We start from the raw sequence: 18,270 nt of genomic DNA, 5'->3' as shown, positions 1-18,270 counted from the left end.
CTTCCTGAAAGAAAACCTTTTTCTCCCCAGCAAACTCACCGCTGCTGATGTTCGTTGCTCCTCCAATCACAGATTGTTTCTCTCCCTCCATTTGCTGTTGGTTCACAGTGAGCCTGAGCAGCAACCATGGGAGGGGAACGGCCTGTGATTGGAGGAGCAGCTCCTTGTAGATTCTTCCACTCTAACGTACCTGTCTGACCGGCATTTTGAAAACAATGAGGGGTTTCACGGACTACAAAAAACCCTTGGGCTGCCAACTGGACAAGTCTGTTTCACATTAATTGTACGTAAGAGAAAGTGACTTAGGGGTTTCTTGTACTCTCCTTCTGAGCTAACAGACACAGCTGCAGGTCTATCGATGATGAAACTAAGTTGTGAATTTGTGATTTTAATTTTTACTGTGGGCGCTGGAATTATATAATCAGCTCTATTATCTCATCTTCCACGTGACTGAGTACAACTCTTGATCTTCCTGTTCGGTAACATCAGTTTCTGTTTCCATATCTATCGTGTGTGCATTCGAGGATTTCCAGACTCCTGAATCAGCTTTAGATTTACCACAACTCTGACTTTACTCAAAAGTTGGGTCTGGATCTTATTACTCTTTAGGCCTCCTGCAAATGTGTCTCCAAGGCTAATTTCCAAGTTTGTGCCATGCCCACAATGACGAGTGAGTTTCTTTAATTTGAGAATGTAATTTGCCACAGTTTCACTTGGCAGAGAGGGCAGTATGATCAAATTCTTGGCTATTACAATATATTACATAAAATACTGGAGAAGTTGCTGAGGCGAAATGCTGATAAATCCCCTGGGCTTGGTTACTATATCTCCTAAGAATTTAAAAGAGGCGGCTTTAGAGACTGAGAATGTATTGGTTTTGATTTTCCAGCATTCTGTGCTTTCTAGAACAGTCTCCATGGTTTGGAAGATAGCAAATGTAACCCTGCTATTCAAGAAATAGAGGAAGAGAGAAAAGTGGGAACTATGGACCAGTTTGCCTGATACCAGTAGTAGGGAAAATGCTAGAATCTGTTGTTAGGGACATGGTAACAGGACATTTAGAAGAAGGATTCTAGGAAGGCGATAAACCAACCATGGTTAACCAAGGAAGTTGAGGATAGTATCAAATTTAAAGAAAAAACATACAATGTGGCAAAGGTTAGTGGTAAGACAGAGGATTGGGAAAGTTTTAGAAACCAACAAAGGGTGACCAAAAAATAATAAAGTGGGAGAAACTAAACTTTGACGGTAAACTAGCAAGTAATATAAAAACGGACAGCAAGGTCTTCCTTAAATATATAAAAAGGAAGAGAGAGGCCAAAGTGAACATAAGCCCCTTAGAGAATGAGGCTGGGGAAATAATAATGGGAAACCAGGAAATGGCAGAGGAGTGGAATAAATACTTTGCTTCAATCTTCATGGTAGAAGCCACTAATAACATTCCTAAAGTATTAAATAATCAAGGGGCAAAAGAGGGGAGGAGAAAATAAATACAATAACTATCACTAAAGAAAAAGTACTAGGGAAATTAATGGGGCTAAAGGCTGATAAATCCCCTGGACCTGATGGGTTACACCCTAGGATATTAAAGGAAGGAGCTACAGAGATAGCAGGTGCACTGGTAGTAATCTTCCAAGAATCCTTAGACTCTGGAAAAGTCCCAGAGGATTGGAAAACTGCCAATGTAACGCCCTTATTCAAAAAAGGAGAGAGACAAAAAACAGGTAACGACAGGCCAGTTAGCTTAACATCTGTCATTGGGAAAATGTTAGAGTCTATTATAAAGGATGTAATAGCAGAGCATTTAGAATACACAATATAATCAAGCAGAGACAGCATAGCTTCATGAATAGGAAATTATGCCTGACAAATTTATTAGAACTCTTTGAGGAGGCAACAAACAGGAGAAATAAGGGGGAACCAGTAGATGTACTATATTTGGATTTCAAAAAAGGCGTTCAATAAGGTACCGCATATAAGATGATAGCCCATGGTGTTGGGGGTAGTACATTAGCATGGATAGAGGATTGACTAACTAATAGAAGATAGTTGGGATAAGGGTGGTATTTTCAGGATGGTGACCTGTAACTAATGGAGTGCCGCAGGGATCAATGCTGAAGTCACAATTATTTACAATATATATTAATGACTTGGATGAAGGAAGGGAATGTACTATCGCCAAGTTTGCAGATGACACAAAAATAGGTGGGAAGGCAAGTGGTGAGGATGACACAAAGAGTATACAGAGGGATATAGACACGTTAAGTGAGTGGGCAAAAACTTGGCAGATGGAATATAATGTGGGAAAGTGTGAGGTTGTGCACTTTGGCAGGAAGGATAAAGGAGTTAAATATTATTTAAATGGAGAAAGACTGCAGAAAGCTGCAGCACAGAGGGATTTGGGGGTCATTGTGCATGAATCACAAAAAGCTAGCATACAAGTTCAGCAGATAATAGGGAAGGCAAATGGAATGTTGGCCTTTATTTCAAAGGGAATGGAGTATAAAAATACAGAAGTCTTGATAAAACTATACATGGCACTAGCTAGACCACATCCAGAATACAGTTTTTTGTCCCCTTACCTATGGAAAGAAGTACTGGCATTGGAGGCAGTCCAGAGAAGGTTCACTCGGTTGATTCTGGGTGTGGAGGGGTTTTCTTATAAGGAGAGGTTGAGTAGGTTGGGCCTGTACTCATTGGAGTTTAGAAGAATGAGAGGTGACCTTATTGAAACATTTAGGATTCTTAGGGGCTTGAGGCTGAGAGGTTGTCTCCCTTTGAGGGAGAGTCTAGGACCAGGGGGAATAATCTCAGAGTAAGGGGTCACCCATTTAAGACAGAGATGAGGAGGAATTTCTTCTCTCAGAGGGTAGTGAATTTGTGGAGTTCTTTACTGCAGAGACCTGTAGATGCTGGGTCTTTAAGTATATTCATGGCTGAGATAGACAGATTTTTAATCAATAAAGGAATCAAGGGTTATGGGGAAAAGGCAGGAAAGCGAGTTGCGGATTATCAGATCAGCCACGACCTCATTCAATGGCGGAGCAGACTCGATGGGCTGAATGGCCTACTTCTGCTCCTACGTCTTATGGTTTTATGGTCTAAAATCATAATACGATTAAGCAGAGTCAACATGGCTTTAGGAAAGGAAAAAAAAGCTTTATGAGGATTTAAATCATAAGGTAGATAAGGGAACCAGTGGCTGTATCATATCTGAATTTTGAAAAGGCATTTGATAAAGTACAATTTAAGAGATTATTGGAAAGATTAGGGCTCATGGGGTTGTAGATAATATATTAACATAGATTGAGAGAGTAGGAATAAAGAGGTCATTTTTGGGTTGGTAGGTTGTAACTAGTGGAGCACCTCAAGAATTAGTTCTTGGGTTTCAGCTATTCGCCTCAATCACTCTAGTGATTTTGGTCAATGGTCCACAACATTTATCGCTCTTTCCAGTAAATATTTAAGTTAAGGAAATAATAAACACTGATTTGAAGATGCTACCCAATTCAAACTGAAACAAAAATTAATTGTACATTTGATGATGTACTTGCGATCTACAAATAGGGCCAAGAATCAGACATACTGGGTTTTTATTCTGAAGGTAGGACATCATGTACAAGCTTCAATTTTGATCTCCCAGACCTATTGTAGCAAAGCCATAACAAGATACATGCTATGTGTTGAATGGGATCCAGTCAGCTTCAAAAACAAGGCAGTCTTTCTGGATGAGTGGAGGAGATTTAGTGAATTTTGTGTTCTCATTAAAGTTAATGTCAGTGTTGTGCAATGGAATTGTTTCCTAGTTTAAGTACGTGCAGGTTATAATCAAACTTTGCAGATAAGCTATAGAATGTGCAAAGCTCTTCTGCACTGTCCAGACGCGGTACAGCACTGCCCCAGTACAGAGTCAAATGCCCCCGTTTGCTGCTCAATCAATCATTCAGGTCAGATACACTGCATGTTGGATAAAGAGTAGAGCTCCCTAATAAGGTTTTGAAAGTCAACCATAGAATGGGTTGGACCCCGAATAAAGCTCACATCACAGTCCCAAAGACATGCCTTACCCTGATCAGTGCTCCAGCTATTTTGACATGATATTTCCATTTCACACTCTCAGAAACACTTTCTGAAAGTACATTACCCAGAGTTTTATGTGATGCATTCACAAGCCTTAGGACCCGAGTTGGGACTCCCAAACTCATTTCATTTTGAATCCTTCCAGTCCTTATCCTGTAATTGAGATCATGGCACAATGACAAGGCCATGAAGTACCGGGGAAAACAAAAAGCTTTGCTATCCTGAGCTTAACATGACCAAAACTGAATATCTGTTTCATGAGTGGGATTATCCTCCCCTACAGCCTGAAGACCCTATTTATAAAAACACACTTACCAATCCCTCCACCCCCTACCCCCATCTCCACTCGACAGGCAATTTGAAGGCAGCCTTCATAACATTTACTTTAACTAGTTTAATATATCATTTTGTAGAGTTGAAGTTTCACTGCACAGATTGTTCTGCAATTGCACTAATCCTACACTCTTTACAATGCTTCAAGTCATTAATTGGACAATGTCCAGCATTTTCTCACAAGGAGCCATCTTCAATTGGCTCCACTGTATCTCTTCTTGAGACTGTAACAATCCTCCAAGAGGCCAGTGACTAGACACAAGAGGATATCTGATACAGAGATGAGGGAGAACCAGCTACTCAATGCATGGCATGCATGGATAGATGGCACGCTGCCACCAGTTCTTCTGATGGACCTTCTCTGAGGGTGCAACATTCAATTTGAATTCTGCAGCAAACTAGGAGGAAGACACATTAGCACTGGTGTCACAGACACTACTGAAAAATGATAGGTACTTGGTTCTTCAAGTACACTGATATGGTCAACTTGCATAATCCTACGAAGATCAACTGGGTACCACTGATGTCACAGATTGAGCCTTTACTTTACACTTATGTCCCATTTGACAAGGATGGCTGGTAATATAGATGGAAGTCTCACACTGGTGCAGTAGACGGAAGCAATCTCCACCAGCTAGAGCTGAAGCTTGGTTTTGAACCAGAGTGAGAGACCTTTACTCTCACTGGCTTTGCAATACCTAACCCAGGAGTGATGTGTGCAATCACCAGGGTGCTTGACACACAAGGCAGTGCACCAAGCCCAGCACCACTACCCCTCAAGCTTTGATGACCCACCACTCGCCAAAGGAAAAGATGGATCAGATCCCCCACAGCTACAGCAAAGAATGGCTCAACAATGTAAATCTATGCTAGCAATCAATTTTGAAGCCAGATTGAAAGAAATGTATAGTCGGCATGTGTCTTGATAACCTATCGAAACGCCAGGCTGTGTAAACACATGACAGACACAAGTGAACTCAAACAAAAAATAATGCTGGGCATTAGCAGGGAGAGACTTGGATTTAGCTTCTGACGAGGGTATCTCCCTTGAGAGCTCTTATGACCAACTCATGAAGAACATCAGTTTACTTAGTTACCATGCGCTGCTTAATTCAACGGCTCATTCTATGGGGTCCCTATCTGGGATGCAGTCTCCAAATGGCAATCACTGCACCTGCATTTTGGTTCCAAATTGAAATCCGATAAAGTTTTAGTGTTACGAACGCTGGAAAGTATCTTGCCCTAAGCATAATGAGCACACTGTGTTCCTTTGCAATTGCTTTCCAAGAATGTATTTTTAACATAAAAATGAAAGGCAAAACCATACAATCTCCACGAACCGATGGCAAACTGTCTACTTCTGAATTTTATCTTGACAATGTGTTCTGAGTGGCCATCATGAGATACAGCCATTATTCCCGTTATATCAACAATGTGAAGAACAAATTTTACCATCTAGTGTTTGATGCATCCAAAAAAGGCAGAGTGCCTTGCAGAGCTTGGGTTACTGAGTGGCCAAATAGAAGGCTGTTAAGTGGGCTGTGTAACAGCAACTACAACAATGGTGGCTTTAAAATTGTAAAAAAAAATACCAAGCCATTTCACAGGAGGATTGTCAGACAAAATTTGACACTGAGCCACATATCAGGACAGGTGATCAAAACTTGGTCAAAGAGGTAGATTTTAAGGAGCATCTTAAAGGAGTGCGAGGTAGAGAGGCAGAGACGTTTAGGGAGGGAATTACAGAGCTTAGGACCTTGGCCACTGAAGGCACGGCTGTCATTGGTGAATAGGGTTACTAATCCTCCAGGATTGTCTTGGAGGCTCCAGCAATTGAAGATTAATCTCCAGGAAACTTCTGGGAATGACATCCAGGAGAAGAATCGTAGGGACATTTATTAAGTGTTTTTTTCCATTGCCTTTTGACCATGTTTATTTATTAGTTAGATCAGCAGCCAAACCGCACAAGATGGGGTGTGTGAGGTGGAAGGGTAAGTTTGGTGACCGATGGCAGGAGTGTGAGGGGCAGGGCAGTTAAAGTCAGGAATTCATATCACGAAACCTCCAGGAATACATGTAACCAAAGTTGGCAACCCTATTGATGGAGTGATGGAAATCAGGGATGTTAAGAGACCCAAATTGGAGGAATACTAAGATCTTGGAGGTTATGGAGCTGGAGGAGTTTACAGAGATGGGGACGGAGGAGTCCATGGATTCGAACACAAGAATGAGAATTGTAAAACTAAGGCGTTGAGGGACCATGAGCCAGTGTAGATCAGTGAGCACAAGGATGAATGGTGAACAGGACTTAAAGCAACAGAGGGAAAAGCTACGATAGAGAGAGGTATACAAGCAAAGGTACAATGATTGACGGAATGGCCACTGATGCTGGAGTGGAGAATGAGAACCGTGCAGCTGCCTGGAGAACCAGAGAGTGCAGATAAGGATGCAGAGCTTGAGAAAGTCATGAAGTTAGAGTCAAAGAGGGACTTGAAGTTGAGGACGAGAATTTTCTGGTTGATTTTCTAGAGCCAGGAAGCTGGTGCAACTTGATGAGGACAAGGGAAACAGTCAAGGCAACTGATTGACTCCAGATACTCCTTCACTGTCAACAAAAGTGGCAAAAACCTCCAGAAGGTCTCAATGAGCTCTGATGGCTACGGTCAGTATCAGCAAATAAAGCTTTCTTTCCAACCCTTCAACAGTAAGCAATGACAGCTGACACTATTCCTAAAAAGAAAAGCACCTTTACAGGCAGCTCACCTTCCGTGATGCCCTGCTACCAACACTAAAAGGCCTGGAGTGAGACACTCGCAGCAAAACTATTAAAACGTCCCCTCACTCTGGTTGTAGCTTGACAGAAACAACAGTTTGCCTAAAAATCCAGAGCACCAGAAGACCCTACAGTATCCCAGCAGGGCCTCTCATACCTCTCAGCTCAATGTAAATCGGGCATCTTCACACCACAGCTTAACATTGATGCAAGGCCAAAACCATCTCGCACCTGGGCCAGGATTTTCCCCTCGCTGGGCAGGCGGGAGCGGCCGGGAAGCCAATTAAGGTCCACCCAGGATGAATCACACACGCCAGTGCTCAGTGCTGCCTGTGCGGGGGCGGGGAGGAGGGCGAGACTGCAAATTCGCGCATGCACGTGGGTGTGCGCTGGAAAAGCTCCCTGAGGCTCAGAGCTGCGAAAGTTGTGAAAATTAAAAATAAATTAAATTAAATTAAAAATAAAGATTTTTAAAATGTTCAATAACTTGCCCCCTCATGTGACTCTGTTCGACATGTTAGAAATTAGGATGATTTTATTTATTTTTGATGATGGATCGAAACCTCGTTTCGCCCGTGGATGAGGTTTCTCAAAAAATGCAGAGGCCACTTGGCCTTATCGCCCGCCTGCCAACCGCAAGGTTGGACTGGTAGCGAAAAATTAAATTTGATGACATTTTTAAAGGCCTTAACAGGTCTTTTAATTGTCAGCGAATGCGCCGCTGACTCCCGTGCTTGCCTGCGGACTGAAATATCGCGCTAATACGCGATGATGTCGGGAAGCTTGCCCGATGCCATCGCATGTCATTTTACGTTTGAGCAGGTCGGGAGTGCCCCTGCCCAATCAGCGAAAAATCCTGCCCCTGGAGACTATGAAGTCGCCTCTTGTACAATCACACACGCACATACCCACATGTGCACCCCTGAAGCACTCTGTTATGCCCACAGGTGAAAGGATGGAAGGTGAGAAAAGACTGCCACCCCCACCGATGATTAACCCTTTCATTAGGCCTGCTCGATTATGCAGTGCAGTCTCATCCAATGCCAACCGCTAGTGGAGGTAATGCAAACCGATAGTCAATTTGAACAACAGAAAGCCTCCACATGGAAGATTCGCCCATGCTGGCCACCCGAATGGCTATCTTGGGGCAGAATGGCCCCATCCATAAATTGGCAAAGTTTGATATCGGGCAGGGAAAGCCGTCGGCGGCAACGGCGGCTTTTTCTGCCATATCATCTGCTACTTTGTTTAAAAAATTGAGAGGCACAGGGTTTTGCATCAGATCACTGGCGGGCGGCCTCTGAATCACCCACCCTACCGTGACCTCAGGACTTCAGTAACCCAGGTGCTACATTCAGTGGCTGTCCCTGCACAGAGTTAGTACTCTTCAAGGGGTAGAAAGCTGCTGGGGCCTGATGGCTGCCACAGGGGGGAAACCTGCTGCCCCCAGATTTAGCGATGCCTCCCTCGAACACCTATTGGATGCAGTGAAGACCTGCTGTGAGGTCTTCTACTCCTGCTCTGGGCGAAGAATCTCATCCAAGGTCACTAATCCAGCATGGGAGGTGGGGGCAACAGTGGTCAGTGCCAACGGTCTCCAAAAGAGGACAGCCACCCAGTGCCAAAAGAGGATGAATGATCTCCTCCTTCCGCCAGGGTAAGTCACTCTTCTCATCACTCTCAACTCACACACTCACAAACCCATCACACACCCACAGGGCCCTCACTCACTGCCGGCTCAAGGGATATCATCATTCACTCTCTCACAAACACCTTCATCTTCCCTGCGGATTGTGTCCTCATCCCATCCATGGCACCACTCAGCACCCACACATGCCAGGCATTCTTCTCATCTGGCCTGGCAGGCATTCTGCTTACACTCTCTCCATCTGCATTTATGCAGGACAAGCTAGCACACAATGAAAGGGAGAGGTGGCAGACTAGTAGAGGAATGCCCGACATCAAGGTCCTCACGGACTTTGAAAACAGAGCCGTCCAGCTGGCCGAGGAGGATCTGGAACAAGTGAGGATCCAGAGTGCAACATCCATGAGACAACCAGTCTGTGAGTGAGTTCCCCTGTTCTGCAGTCTCCTGTCATGCTCTAATTATCTCTCCTTGCTTTCGCAGGTACACCTGGGAAGCAGCCAAGTGGTTCCATGAACCAGGTCCTTGACTCCAGCCCCAAGAACACCACAGAAGAGGAATCCACAGATACTGACATGGAAGACCCATCACAGTGCTAACCCACACCCTCCACCAGCATAGAGACACACATCTCAGTGGGACCTGGTTCTAGAGCAGCCTCATAGTCACAATCTGATGATCGCACAGTCTGATCCACAGCAGGCGGCGGCAGGGGCTTCCCAAGTTGCCAGCACTCGGAGGACTGCTGGAGGCCAGAAATCTGCTGAGTTGAGTCAGATGATGAGCCTCTGGACTCAGTCATACCTCAGTTGCTGGAGCTCAAAGGCTAGCTCAGGAACATCAGGAAGGGATGTCTGCTGCACCCCTCAGATTGCAAGGCACAATGGAGGACTCCATCCGCCTTCAGTCTGTGGTGATAGTGCTGGCATGTCAGTGCACCAAGGTCAACATTGGCAGGATGGCGCTGCCACGGAGACCTTGGTCCAGGACATTGGTTCTGCACTGCTGCAGGAGCTGCATTCCATCGCTGAGGCACTTGCTAGCATCCATCAGTGTCAACGTGAGAGGGGGGGCCGGGCATCTCGATCTCACTCCAGCTTCCCCTTCTCCTCAAGGAGTTAGCCAGGGGCCTTCAGGCACCCACAGGGAGGAGGATCAGCAGGTGCACATCCCTATCCATCTACCCAAGTGACTCAGGGAGTGTCTGGCCCATCCAAATCCCCTCTTCTTGTGACCCCAGCAGCTCCATGTCCGCAGACTAAGGAGCATGCAACTGCCATACAGCAGGACCCCGAAAACAGGCTGGGGTCCCCCAGGTAACAGCCCTCAAGAGGACGCCGGCTAAGGTCACCGCAGACAGCAGGCTACCTCCACCTCTGCTGTGGGTGTCTGGGGAGAACCAAGGCGTAGTGGCAGGTTAGAAAGGTCAAGAAGATGTAGTTGCACAACATGGGCACGGGTGTTAATCACATGTACTTCATGTTGACCATTGTAAAGACACTCTCAAGAAAGTCTTCTTGTCTATGGCTTTTTGTTATGCCAAGCAGTGTTCATGTCAATCAAATGTGAAACCTTTCTTCCTGAACAAAACAAAGGCTACTGTCGCAGTCCAGGGTCTCTCCCCTGTGCAGAGTGTAACCTTCTGGTCACGGTGATTGTCTGGCTTCAAAGTCACTGTCCAGATCAGTGACATGTGCACCTCCATGTGACTTGTGTTTGCTGCACACTCTTAACAGCCTTGAACATTGAGTTCTGCCAGTGGTCAGCAATGATTCCACAACCAGAAACATTAGAACAGGTTATTATTCGGCTGCTGTTTGTGAAAACCTGCTGTGCTTAAGTTAGTTGCTGCGTGTCCCTCATATTACAACTGTGACTATAATACGAAAGTGCTTAATTGGCTATGAAGAGCATTTTGATGTCCATGGATGTGAAAGGGGCTAAATAAATGCCTCTTTCGGCAGAGTTAAAGTCAATTAGATTGATCCCCAGTAAAAACTAAAGTGGGATTTTACTGCACCTGGCACGGACAGTTTACTGCAAATTAAACTTGTCAGAATTTGTAATTGAGTGTAAATACTGTCCAAGAGTCACCAATGCAGTTATTTCCATTAACGCATTTGGCATTAATATTAATGTCAGTTGTAAAATCGCCAATAGCTCACACTTTTGCTTGATGATTCATATTTCAAGGAACGATGCCTCAAGAATGATTTGCTTGAAGCATTTTTACTTTTACATTTAAATCTGGTTGTTTAATAATTTTTTTTTATCCACTCATGGCATGTGGGCTTCGCTGGCTGGATCAGCATTTATTGCTCATCCCTAGTTGCCCTTGAGAAGCCGGTGGTGAGCTGCCTTCTTGAACTGCTACAGTCCATGGGGTGTAGGTACACCCACAGCGCTGTTAGGGAGGGGGGGTTCCAGGATTTTGACCCAGCAACAGTGAAGGAACGACGATATATTTCCAAGCCAGGATGCTGAGTGGCTTGGAGGGGAACTTCCAGGTAGTGGTGTTCCCATGTATCTGCTGCCCTTCTTGTAGATAGTAGTAGTTGTGGGTTTGGAAGGTGCTGTCGAAGGAGCCTTGGTGAGTTTTTGCAGTGTATCTTGTAGATAGTACACACTGCTGCCACTGTGCAACGGTGGTGGAGGGAGTGAATGTTTGTGGATGTGGTGCCAATCAAGCAGGCTGCTTTGTCTTGGATGGTGTCAAGCTTCTTGAGTGTTGTGGGAGCTGCACTCATCTAGGCAAGTGGGGAGTATTCCATCACACTTCTGACCTGTGCCTTGTAGATGGTGGGTAAGCTTTGGAGAGTCAGGAGTTGAGTTACTCGTCACACGATTTCTAGCCTCTGATTAGCTCTTGAAGCCACAGTATTTATATGGCTAGTCCAGTTCAGTTTCTGGTCAATGGTAATCCCCAGGATGTTTATAGTGGGGGATTCAGTGATGGTCATGCCATTGAATGTCAAGGAGTGATGGTTAGATTCTCTCCTATTGGGGATGGTCATTGCCTGACACTTGTGTGGCACGAATGTTACTTGCCACTTGTCAGCCCAAGGCTGGATACTGTCCAGGTCTTCCTGCAATTTGGACATGTATTGCTTCAGTATCTGAGGAGTTGTGAATTATGCTGAACATCCCCACTTCTGACCTTATGACAGAAGGAAGGTCGTTGATGAAGCAGCTGAAGATGATTGGGCCGAGGACACAACCCTGAGGAAGTCCTGCAGTGATATCCTGGAACTGAGATGATTGAACTGCAACAACCACTGCCCTTTTTCCTTTATGCTAGGTATGACTCCAGCCAGTGGAAAGTTTTCCCCTGATTCCCATTGATCCAGTTTTTCTAGGGCTCCATGATGCCACACTTGGTCAAATGCTGCCTTGATGTCAAGGGCAGTCACTCTCACCTCACCTCGGGAGTTCAGCTCTTTTGTCCATGTTTGAACCAAAGCTGTAATTAGGTCAGGAGCTGATTGGGCCTGGCAGAACCCAAATTGAGCAGGTTATTGCTAAGCAAGTGATACGTGATAGCACTTCTGATGACCCCTTCCATCACTTTACTGATAATTGAGAGTGGACTGATGAGGGAGCAATTGGCCGGGTTGGATTTGTCCTGGTTTTTGTACAGGACATACCTGGGCAATTTTCCACATCGCTAGGTAGGTGCCAGTGTTATATTTGTACTGGAACAGGTTGCCTAGGGGCGCGGCAAGTTCTAGAGCACAAGTCTTCAGTACCATTGCTGGAATATTGTCAGGTCCCATAGCCTTTACAGTATCCAGTGCCTTCAGCCATTTCTTGATATCACATGGAGTGAATTGAATTGGCTGAAGACTGGAATCTGTGATGCTGGGGACCTGCGGAGGAGGCCGAGATGGATCATCCACTCGGCACTTCTGGCTGGGGTTGTTGCTAATGCCTTATCTTTTGCACTGAGATGTTGGACTCCCCCGTCATTGAGGATGGAGATATTTTGGAGCTTCCTCCTCCAGTGAGTTGTTTAATTGTCCACCAGCATTCATGACTGGACGTGGCAGGGCTGCAGAGCTTGGATCTGATCCATTGGTTGTGGAGTTACTTAGAACTGTTATCACTTGCTGCTAATGCTGTTTGGCATGTAAGTGGTCCTATGTTGTAGCTTCACCAGGTTGATACCTCATTTTTTGGTATGTCTGGTGCTGCTCCTGGCATGCCCTCCTGCACTCTTCATTAAACCACGGTTGATCTTCTGGCTTGGTGGTAATGGTCGAGTGGGGGATATGCCAGACCATGAGGTTACAGATTGTGTTGGAGTACAATTCTGCTGCTGCTAATGGCCCACAGAACATCATGGTTATCCTGTCTTCAGTTGTTAAATCTGTTTGTAATCTATCCCACTTATCACAATGGTAGTGTCACACAACATGATGGAGAGTATCCTCAATGTGAAGACATTCGTCTCCACAAGGTCTGTGCGGTGGTCACTCCTACTGACACTGTCATGGACAGATGCATCTGCAGCAAGCAGGTTGGCGAGGATGAGGTCAAATATGTTTCTCCCTCTTGTTGGTTCCCTCACGACCTGCCACTGACCTAGCTATGTCCTTTAACAGCTATGTCCTTTAGGATCCACCCAGCTTGGTCTTGGATATTGAAGTCCCCCACCCAAAGTACACTCTGCGCCCTTGCCTCCCTCAGCGCTTCCTCCAAGTGGCGTTCAACATGGAGGAGTACTGATTGATTAGCTGAGGGCAACTGTACATGGTAATTAGCAGGAGGTTTCCTTGCCCATGTTTGACCTGGTGACATGAGACTTCATGAGGTCCAGAGTCGAGGTAGAGGACTCCCATGGCAACTCACTCCCAACTGTATACCACTGTGCCACCACGTCTGCTGGGTCTGTCCTGCCGGTGGGACAGGACATACCCAGGGATGGTGTCAGGAAGATATAATAATATTCATAATTTTATTTGGAATTTATTGTAAAGTACAGTAATCGTGGGATCTCTGTCTATGTCTGTATGTGTGTGTGTTTTTGTGACATTATTAAATTACAGACAGCTGGACTGAAGGCTTTGATGTATCAAGAAGAGAAGCTAGGTTTGAAATGTTAAGTAAGTAGACAAGGCTGGAGTTTTAGAATGTGAGGTGTAAAAGTAATATTTGCATTTTTAGATAAATTAGAGTAGTGAATTTCAAAGAGGTAGCCAACAGAGGCTAAGCCAAACAGTGTGTTTATTTTCCCCAAAGCTGACTGCTAAAATTGGTACTGTGAAAGATTTTTATTATTAGAAAAACTAAGTTGAAAAGACATATCGAAACAATGGGATTTACATTGAAAAGGAAGAAATTTGTATAAAGGAGAGAAGGCTGAGTACAAGGGAAGGCACTCTAAGATCTAACAAGTGTGAAAAGCCTCCAGCCTCTGCGCCCAAACTGCTGTCTGCAAGAACTGAAGTTAAGAAAGCTTACTTTGAATTCGAGTGTTCAGTGTATCGTGTTCATTTGCCTGGGTCTTTTAAAATCCATGTGTTTCTACTGTTGCCTTAACGGAGGTGCAACTGGGAGTTAGATTAACTAGAGGATTTAGGAGTTATCATAGTGGTAATTTGTAAACCTATGTATGTGCTTAGAATCATTTCTTTTATTAATAAAGATTTAATTTAATTTAATTTGTAAAAAAACAATGAGGCTTGGTGGTCTTATTACTACTGAATTCAAAGCCCGCATCTTGTAATAAATGCAAATTGCAAATAGTTGTGGCAGCTGCTTCAAGTTTCCCTCTGGGATTTGAGCAGCTTGGCATTTACCATCCACCTGCCATAACACATGGTGATGGATGTGGCTGGGACCTTGACCAGGGTTTTCCATGCCCGCTGGAGTCGGGCATGTTCGGTAACGTGAGTGGACAATATGGCGTGATTGATTTCACCACGGTGTGAAACCAGTTTGCAATCACCTGCTCAGCCCGCCCATCGGACATTGGGAACCTCATTGTAATATGTCAGCATATCATTATTAGGCCAGCCTGCTGGAATTGTCCCCCCCCCTCTGCTGGTCATCTGCCCACATCGACCGGAAAACACACTGACGTGTTTCACGACAGCGTATATAAGGCGTGTACCTGGCGAGCTGCACTTCGCTTGGGACTTCAAGGTCTGTTTGCCTACCTTGCTTCAGTCAGTATTTGCAATTATCAGCGCCAGGCTTCACAGGCTGCACCATATCACTTTTATGAGGGCTCATGGCAAGTTTCTACCTACCAGACCAGCCATAGGTGGGTGGCTTTTCAATGGCTGCAGGGCTAGGGCTGTACTGTGGAAGGAGAGTATCCCAGGGTGTGTGTGTGGGGGGCACATGTTGATCTGTGCAAGTGGCCTCGAGATAGTGAGGGCTGAGGAGGCAGTCTCCAGAGGCCAGATGGACATGTGAGGGCATGTGTGCGAGAGAATGGGTGGTGATGTCCCTTGAGCTGGCAGTGAGCGAGATGCCAGTGAGTGTGGGATGGGCTTGTGTGTGTGAGTTTAGAGTGATGAGATGGTTGCTATACCCTGGCTGCACGGATGAGATCATTCATCCTCTATCTGCAGTGGATGGCCAACCTCTTCTGTGCAACATTGGCACTGATCACCACTGCCATCGCCTAACAAGCTGGAGTGGCAATTGCAGCAGGCCAAGGACGGACATGTGGGCATGAGAGTAGGATGGTGTGTTGAAATGGCAAGCGACAGGAAGGACTGGATCATGCTTGCGTCCAGACCGAAGGTGTATTGAAAAGCAGTCACCCAATCTGTGCTTAGTCTCCCAATGTAGAGGTGACCGCATTGGGAACAGTGAATAAAGTAGAGCAAATTGAAGGAGGTGCAAGTGAAGTGTTGCTTTACCTGAAAGGAGTGTTTGGGGCCTTGGATGGTGAGGAGAGAGGAGGTAAAGGGGCAGGTGTTGCACCCTCTGCAATTGCATCGGAAGGTGCCAAGTGAAGGGGATGAGCTGTTGGGGGTGATGGAGCAGTGGACCAGGGTGTCATGGAGGGAACGGTCCCTATGGAATGCTGGCAGGGGGGGGTGAAGGGAAGAAGCGCTTGGCGGTGGCATCATGCTGGAGTTGGTGGAAATGACGAAGGATGATCCTTTGAATGCAGAGGCTGGTGGGGTGATAAGTGAGGACAAAGGGGACCCTATCATGGTTCTGGGAGGGAGGGGTAGGTGTGAGGGCAGAGGTGCAGGAGATGGGTCAGACACGGTTGAGGGCCCTATCAATCATAATGGGTGTGAGTCCTTTGCTGAGTACTGAACTTCCAGCATCAGGGAGGGGAAGGTCAGAGCATATAGTGAATACATGACAAGGGCTGGGATGAGAAGAAGGGATGGAAGGGGTGGACACAACATAGAAACAAGTGACAGATGGCCTTGCTTGGGCAGGGGGGTTTGGGGAAAAAGGATTTTTAAAAAATAAGTAAATAAACAAACAAATAAATAAATAATAAAATACAAATAAATAAAAATGATCCATCTTCGACAATTCCCTTCCCTTCCTTGACCTCTCTGTCTCCATTTCTGGTGATAGACTGTCCACCAATATTCATTACAAGCCCACCAACTCCCACAGCTACCTCAACTGCAGCTCCTCACATCCTGCTCCCTGTAAGGACTCCATCCCATTCTCTCAGTTCCTTTGCCTCCATCACACCTGTTCCAATGGTGCTACCTTCCAAAATGGCACTTCTGACATGTCTTCCTTTCCCCTTAACCAAGGTTTCCCCCCCCACTGTGGTTGACCGGGCCCTCAGCCGTGTCTGACCCATCTCCCATACCTCTGTCCTCGCTTCTTCCCCTCTCTCCCAGAACCATGATAGGGTCCCCCTTGTCCTCACTTCTCACCCCACCAGCCTCCGCATTCAAAGGATCATCCTCTGCCGTTTCTGCCAACTCCAGCATGATACCACCACCAAACACATTTCCTCCTCACCACCCCACCCCGTCGGCATTCCATGGGGACCATTCCCTCCGTGACACCCGGTCCACTCCTCCATCACCCCCAATACCTCATACCCCTCCCATGGCACCTTTCAATGTAATCACAGATGGTGCAACACCTGCCTCTTAACCTCCTCTGTCCTCACCGTCCAAGGCCCCAAACACTCCTTTCAGGTGAAGTAGTACTTCACTTGCACCTCCTTCAATTTGGTCTACTGCATCCGCTGCTCCCAATGCGGTCTCTTCTACACTGGGGAGACCAATCGCAGACTGGGTGACCGCTTTGCGGAACACCTCCGGTCTTGTCCGCAATCATGTTCCAGACCTTCCTGTCACTTGCCATTTCAACACTCCACCCTGCTCTCATGTCCACATGTCCATCCTTGGCCTGCTGCAATGTTCCAGTGAAGCTCAATGCAAACTGGAGGAACAGCACCTCATCTTCCGATTAGGCACCTTACAGCCTTCCAGACTTAACATTGAGTTCAAGAGCTTCAGACCATGAACTCTCTCCTCTATCTTTACCCCTTTTTTAATCCAGTTATTTATTTAGCTTTTATTTATACTTACTTTTTATTTATTATTATTTGCTATTCAATTTTTTATCCTTTTTCCTGAACCCAACCCCCACAAACATGGCTATCTGTCACTGGTTTCCATGTTGTACTTTCACGGAGCATTGGCCCTTGCTCTACGAACACATTCTGCTATCTTGTCTTTATGCAACTATCAGCACCTTCTTTAGTCTTTACTACTTCCATTAATTCCATCCCTTTGTCTTGTGTCCATGACATCTTTGTCAAATTTCTCCTTCGCTCCCACCTATCCCTGACCTTCTGTTTTGGTCCACCTGCTCCACGCCCTCTTAAACAGTATAAAATTCATCACATTTCTACTTCTCCTCAGCTCCGAAGAAGAGTCATACAGACTCAAAACGTTAACTCTGTTTCTCTCTCCACAGATGCTGCCAGACCTACTGAGTTATTGCAGCATTTTCAGTTTTAATAACAAAGTTCATATCACCGATGATACAATCTGTTCTAAAATTGCAAGTTAATTCACTGTTAAAAAAGAGAAATTACTTGAGAGTTGAGTTAATCACATCAGTCAATGTTGAATTAATGTCTTACCTTTTCAGTGCGATCATAACAGCGTATAATACAGAGGCTGTTAAACTCAAAACCATTGGTACAGTGGTACATTCCCTCAAAGACAGGAGGCGGGGGATCACATAGAACAGGGTCACAGCTACCATCCTCCCAATGCCCACCTTCCAAACACTGCAGTTTCAGGAACTTTCTGTGAATAAAAATGTACTGTAAATTCCACAGAAATCAAGGTGAGAGCAAAAATTCCAACACTTAGCAAAATCAAGCATTACTTCAAACAAACTACTTAATCACAATAGATGTCCTACACAATCGCTTGTTACTTCTCCACATACTTTGCCCAATTGAATTGTGCACTATCACTCA

The 18,270-nt window shown here is 45.5% G+C and overlaps 1 protein-coding gene across 1 annotated transcript in view; it reads right to left on the bottom strand.

Annotated features, from left to right (window-relative positions):
- pappa2 (pappalysin 2) overlaps positions 1-18,270 on the bottom strand; it is a 477,685-nt gene that overhangs the window by 127,158 nt on the left and 332,257 nt on the right. The window contains exon 17 of the mRNA XM_078561789.1: positions 17,926-18,094. Coding sequence (XP_078417915.1) covers positions 17,926-18,094 — 169 coding nt within the window. The remainder of the gene's footprint in view (positions 1-17,925; positions 18,095-18,270) is intronic.

This window comes from Cetorhinus maximus, chromosome 17 (assembly GCF_964194155.1).
Source record: "Cetorhinus maximus chromosome 17, sCetMax3.hap1.1, whole genome shotgun sequence".
NCBI lineage: Eukaryota > Metazoa > Chordata > Chondrichthyes > Lamniformes > Cetorhinidae > Cetorhinus > Cetorhinus maximus.
Note: the sequence above shows the minus strand (reverse complement) of the source record. Positions and strands in the feature narration are given on the sequence as shown.